This window comes from Mus caroli, unplaced genomic scaffold (genome assembly GCF_978045245.1).
Source record: "Mus caroli unplaced genomic scaffold, Mus_caroli_1 scaffold_18, whole genome shotgun sequence".
NCBI classification, from domain to species: Eukaryota; Metazoa; Chordata; class Mammalia; order Rodentia; family Muridae; genus Mus; species Mus caroli.
Window position 1 is genome coordinate 58,191,267 of NW_028227273.1, and position 5,892 is coordinate 58,197,158.

Sequence of the window (5,892 nt, forward strand, 5' to 3'; positions counted from 1 at the left end):
AGTTTTTATTTAATTTTACTTATGTGAAATGCTTCAGGTAGACCAATTCACAAGCACAGAAAGTAGGTAGCCTAGACCTAGCAGGGGGCCAGGGCAATGACTGCCCTCCGAGGGCCTGGGCAGGTAACAGGGAATTAATGACCTCACAGTGTCCCAAATATGTCATGTAGCCCTTGGTCTGCACACTGTCGCTCCTCTCTCCAGGAGAGGCCACGGGAAGCTCTGTCTTCTCAGCACACACAGGAGTGTGGCGCCACCTTCAGTGTCAGAGGCCCTCACTGTCTCCAGGCTTCTCTTTCTTCTATACAGACTGTGAACTGAACGTCACCAGGCTTCCTCAGTTCCCCAACTGGAGTGTTCTCACAAGGTCCTCAGAAATAATTGTCAGGGTACAGGGTGTTGTAGTGGTCATGGAGGACTGGGGAAGGCAGATGGATAAAAGGAGCTCTGGGTCCCATTTAAAGTATACAACTCAGGACGTTTGGGCGTGCTCACTGATTGGCAAGAAGGCAAGTCTGTGGGGCATTTTATTGATTAATGATGGATGTAGGTGGGCCCAGCCCACTGTGGGCAGTACCACCCCTGATCAGCCCGACCAGGTGGTCCTGGGTAGAATAAGAAATCAAGCTGAGTGAGCCAGGGAGAGCCAGCCAGGGAGCAGCTCTCCTCCACGGTCTCTGCTTCAGTCCCTGCCCTGGCTTCCCTCAGTGATGGGCTGAGATGTAGAAGTGCAAGCCGAATAAACTGACTGTAACTCCAGCTCCTGGGGATACAACACCCTCTTCTGGCCTCCCTGGGTACTGCATACTTGTGGTACACATACAAAGATGAAAGGAAAACACACACACAAAAACAAATCTTTTTTTTTTTTTTAACCTGCACTCTGACCACACCTACTCATAGAGGCCTCCCCCATTCCATTCCCAGCTCCTGAGCATCATCGGCAGCGCCTGCCAAGCAAGGCAAGCTTCAGCCTGTCCTGTCTGGGGCTCAGTATCCCCTGCACAAGGGGCACTGCCACAGCTTCCCGGGAGGCGGGCGGGAACATTAGTCGGAAGGATTCGCATACACACCTTGTCCATGATGTAGCATGCACGGTGAAAATGAGCTGGTATTTCTGCTAATTGCCCTGTGCCTGAACACTCCCTGGATGGATGAGCTTGGAGTCACTGCCTCTGTCATCCCTGACTGTGTGAGTTGCTTCGTGTCCCTGACTGTGTTTCTCTGGGGGGGGGGGGGGGGGAAGCAAAAAACAAAACAAAACAAAACAAAGCCAAAAAACAACTTAAAGTACTTTCGTCACAGGTAATAATGAGGATGACATGGTGTGAGAAGGGCAGATCCTTGCTTGCACAGACCGAGAACAGTCTCAAGAGGCTCTGGGAGGGACGTGGCAGCCGTTCAGAGAAGACTCCGCACAGCCCAGTGGTTGAAGGATTGAATAGAAGAAAGAGAAGCCTGGAGACTTGGTGTTGGGCGGAGCTATCATAACTCACCGACCAGTCAGTCAGCTTACAGAGAAGGGTTTTGTCTGAGCTCATGGTTGCCCCTGTTGTTTGGGGGTTGGGGGGAAGTGGCAAGAGACAGCTCGTCAGGCAGGAGTACGCTATCGAAATAAACCGCTCATCTTATAGAAAACCAGGGAGCAAAGAGAAGAGGCCGGAGTCCTGTGATCTCACATAACAGCACGTCTCTCCAATGATCCAATGCCCTCCCTTGTACGCCCTGCCCCTTAAAGCTTTGAGTGCCTCCTAAGAGTATCAGGCTGGAGACCAAACTGAAAACATGGGCCTGTGAGACCATCTTAGTTCAGTGCTGTGGATGGATGAGTGGGTAAATGTGTGGATAGGTGGTGAATGGATGGACTGACAGACAGACCGGCAGCAAAAGGATTTGCCTGCTCATTCAGTGTTTGTTGAGTGCCCTCATCCAGACATTGTTCTGGAAGCACAACAGTGAACATACGAGTTCCTGATCTCACTGGTACAATTATAACAGGCCGGTGAGACGGACACATAACTTTAAAATGCATCTAGGAGGGGCTGGAGAGATGGCTCCGCGGATAAGAGCACCGAATGCCCTTCTAGAGGTCCTGAGTTCAATTCCCAGCAACCACATGGTGGCTCACAACCATCTGTAGTGGGATCTGATGCCCTCTTCTGCTGTGTCTGAAGAGAGTGACAGTGTACTCACAGACATTAAATAAATAAATTGCTGGGCATGGGGGCTCACGCTTTTAATCCCAACACTCGGGAGGCAGAGGCAGGTTGATTTCTGAGTTCGAGGCCAGCCTGGTCTACAAAGTGAGTTCCAGCCAGGACAGGCAGGGCTATACAGAGAAACCCTGTCTCGAAATAAATAAATAAATAAATAAATAAATCTTTTTTAAATACACATAGGAGTGATATAGCGTAGTAGGCAACTAGAGAGAGAAATGAGCTTGCATGCCTGATATGACCTTGGGCCTGTGGGAAAGAGAAGCTAAAAAAGTCCCCTACTTTTTCCCTAGGACTGAGAAAACTCAAGAGTCCAAGGAGGGGAGAGAGGTGCGTGAGGAGGTTGAAGTGGCAGAGAAGTGTGGTTGGTTAGGGGAAACGTGGCTTATGAGGAATTGTCAGAACACGAATTCTCACCATAGACACCAAGACTGCACGTCCCACTCCCATCCCTCAGCTTTTACCTGCTCCTCTTCAAGTTGCCCAGCCTCCCAATCTGGGGTGATGGCAGGCTGTTCATACAGACCATTGGTCTGTACATCTGGACCACGAGAGCCAGTACAGTGGAGGAAATGCAGTCACGTCTGTCCCGGGTGACTTTTGTCTTCACCTCTGTAGCTCCACCCTCCCCCCATCCCCACTCCACCCCCGCTGCCCTCACTCCCATCTTGTGCCAGGATGCTGAGCTCCTCGGGAAACCAGAGGGTGGAGGGAGAGACCACAGTTCAACCAAAGGAAGGGGCTGTGTAAGCCCGTGAGAACAAAGCGGCGCGAAGCTGCGGTGGGGCTGCTGGCTGCCCGGCCTTCCCTTTTCTCTCCTCTTTTCTCTTAGCAGGCAAATGTTCAAAGTCTGTGACTCTGCGCATAAAGCGCTAAGTGGTGCGTGCGGGAGGAGATTGACGCACCCTCCGTTTCCAAGAAGAGCATCCGGGAACAAAAGAAAGCATAGGGCTGGTGAGATGGCTCAGTGGGTAAGAGCACCCGACTGCTCTTCCGAAGGTCCAGAGTTCAAATCCCAGCAACCACATGGTGGCTCACAACCATCTGTAACGAGATCTGACTCCCTCTTCTGGTGTGTCTGAAGACAGCTACAGTGTACTTACATATAATAAATAAATAAATTTAAAAAAAAAAAAAAAAAAAAAAAAGAAAGCATAGGTCACACGACCTCCCCTAGCCCTGGGTTCTGTGAATGCAAAGGCATTTGTCCCTCCTGGCCTGGTGCCTGCTTGGTACACCTCCTTGCTCCCTCACTCCTGCCACAGATAGACTCTCAAAATTTCCGACCATCCTTCCTCTCCAGGCTCATGTGGAACCAACTCTGCCACCTGGACAGTGGCGAAAGCATGGAGTCAGCCCACCCTCAAATTCCTGGGCTTTGATCTTTCTTCCCCAAAAGATGGGGACAACAAGATGGCATGTACAGGGGACCCTAGAGAGGCATAGGGATGGTTAGAAAAAGAGGAGGGCCCAGGTGCACTACCGGTACAACCAGAAACTGACGCGGAGAGAAATCGATTTCAAGAACTGCTTGTATTTATTGGCGACCAGCTCTGGTCGACAGAGGAGGCTTTAAAAATGGAAAGAGAAGGAGAAACCACGTGACTGGGCCCAACTGAGCCCTAACCCCGCTGCAAACCAGTTGTGAGATTAGGGGGTGCTCCCAGAAGAGCCAGGACGTTTGACTCCTGGGGGAAGCCGATTCTGACCTTTAGTTCCCCAGCTACCTGCTGGATACCGATTCTGACCTTTAGTTCCCCAGCTACCTGCTGGATACCGACAATTGGGCCTCCGGCTGCCTGCTGGATACTGGCAATTGGCCCCCCAGGTCCCTACTGGGGGGTACTGACCATAACCGCCCCAGGTCCCTACTGGGGGGTACTGACCATAACCGCCCCATGTCCCTACTTGGGGGTACTGACCATAACCGCCCCAGGTCCCTACTGGGGGGTACTGACCATAACCGCCCCAGGTCCCTACTGGGGGGTACTGACCATTACCCCCCAAGATCCTTAATGGGTACCAACCATTTCTCCCCCAGATCCTTACCGGGTAAGGACCACTACCCCCCAACCTAGAACCTAAACCATTGCTACCCCATATTCCAGAAGGATATGGCATGGGTCTTGTTCCCCACCCAGTTCCAGCCCCTCCACTTCCCCAGGATGTTCCAGGTCTTAGGATCCTCCCAGATGAGCCAGGCAGAAGCTTGTGGATGAGAAACCAGAATGGGCTCCGGGCAAAGGCTTCTGCCTCAGTTTCCAGTGAACTGGAACCAGGCTGCAGTCCAGCCTCGGAGTCCTGAGGGTAGGAAGCCTCTGGTGAAGGCTGCCTGAGCCGTGCAGAGGAAGCCTCAGGCAGACGATCGCCTCTTGAAAGGTATGGCAGGGCTTCGGGCAGCACTTGCTCTAACTGGTCCTCAGCAACAGCAGCCATCCCTTGCTGAGGGTCCTCTGAGGGCCAGGACTCCATGGGGGGCGGCCCCCAGAAGGGAGGCCCGTTGGGCACCTCAGAGCCGCCCTCAGGTAGAGCACCATCTTGTGGAGACTCGCTGAGCCTGGGAAGAACTCCTGGTAACTCATTATTCACAGGGTCTGGCTTGGGCTGAGGCTGTCCAGGGCTAAGGAGGCTGGTGAAGGAAGGTTGTCCCGAATGTGGGGAGACTTTCTCCTCTGGTGCCCCAGTGCTCCGTGCAAAAAGACCTGAAGGAAACGGAAGAGAAAGCAGCCAGTGGGTCAGATTTGGTACCCGCTACTCTTTTGACTCGCTGGCCCCTTCGCTGAATGCCCGATTCTATACTGGCACTCCCCACTTCCCTCGGGAACCTAAATGCACACCCTTCCAAAACTGTGCACACTCCTACCTTCACCTTCTCCCTTCATTCCTGTTCCCAAGGACCCCAGTACCCTGCATACCTGGCAGGCACAGACAGATCAGGAGCAAGCCCAGGGGAGCCCGGCTCCCACCTGCGTGGCTCTGCATCTTGCTCAGCTCCTGCTTCTGCCTGGGCCCCAAGAGAGCAGCCTTTATCCTGTTGGTCGGGTGGAGGACAGCAGAAACAATCTGGGAACAGTGGTTATAGAGACAATGAATCTGCCCAGTCCACCCTCATTCTTGATTCGGTCTGTGGCAACAGGTGTCACTTGAAAGTTCCCGAGGAATTGGGTGTTCCTCACCTGGCTACTTCCTGGTACTCCCTGCCCCTTCCTCACCCAGGTGCTCTGGTCCACAGGCCACCCCGAGTTGTCAGCACTGCCCTGTCCTGTCTCTACAGCAAGCCTTAGGATGTCTTCAGTTTGTCTCTCACCAACCCCACTTCTTCTGGATGTTGATCACTCAGTTCAGCACCCCTCATTTATACATCCTCACATATTCCCCTGGATGCCAACAGGCTGGAGGTCCTGGGGTGCAAAAGCTCCCCCATCTAAGGAGCTGCTTCTAGGTGAAGCCCTTAGTCTGAAGTTGGGGGGCTAGAGAGATGGCTCAGGAGTTAAGAACACTGACTGCTCCTCCTAAGGTCCTGAGTTCAAATCCCAGCAACCACATGGTGGCTCACAACCATCCGTAACAAGATCTGACGCCCTCTTCTGGTGTGGCTGAAGTCAGCTACAGTGTACTTACATATAATAAATAAATAAACCTTAAAAAAGAAAAAAGAAGCAGGTTTACTTCCCAG

General features: G+C 52.5%; 1 protein-coding gene across 2 annotated transcripts; it reads right to left on the reverse strand.

The window, feature by feature from the left end:
• Window positions 1-3,866: 3,866 nt before the first annotated feature.
• CUNH6orf15 (chromosome unknown C6orf15 homolog) lies at window positions 3,867-5,204 on the reverse strand. Of its 2 annotated transcripts, XM_085833334.1 has the most exons (3): window positions 5,132-5,198; window positions 3,983-4,918; window positions 3,867-3,943 (listed from the first exon to the last, which is right to left on the reverse strand). In XM_085833334.1, exons 1-3 carry the CDS (start codon window positions 5,196-5,198, stop codon window positions 3,867-3,869), a joined length of 1,080 nt encoding a protein of 359 aa, XP_085689460.1. The 2 variants fall into 2 exon arrangements, with proteins under 2 accessions (XP_085689460.1, XP_085689461.1); XM_085833335.1 differs by having other exon boundaries at window positions 3,867-4,918; window positions 5,132-5,204.
• Window positions 5,205-5,892: the final 688 nt, after the last annotated feature.

Coding starts and splice junctions, on each gene's coding strand:
- CUNH6orf15 (XM_085833335.1), bottom strand. CDS start 5,198: ATGCAGAGCCACGCAGGTGGGAGCCGGGCTCCCCTGGGCTTGCTCCTG. Junction 4,919..5,131: donor GATCTGTCTGTGCCTGCCAG/GTATGCAGGGTA, acceptor CGTTTCCTTCAG/GTCTTTTTGCACGGAGCACT.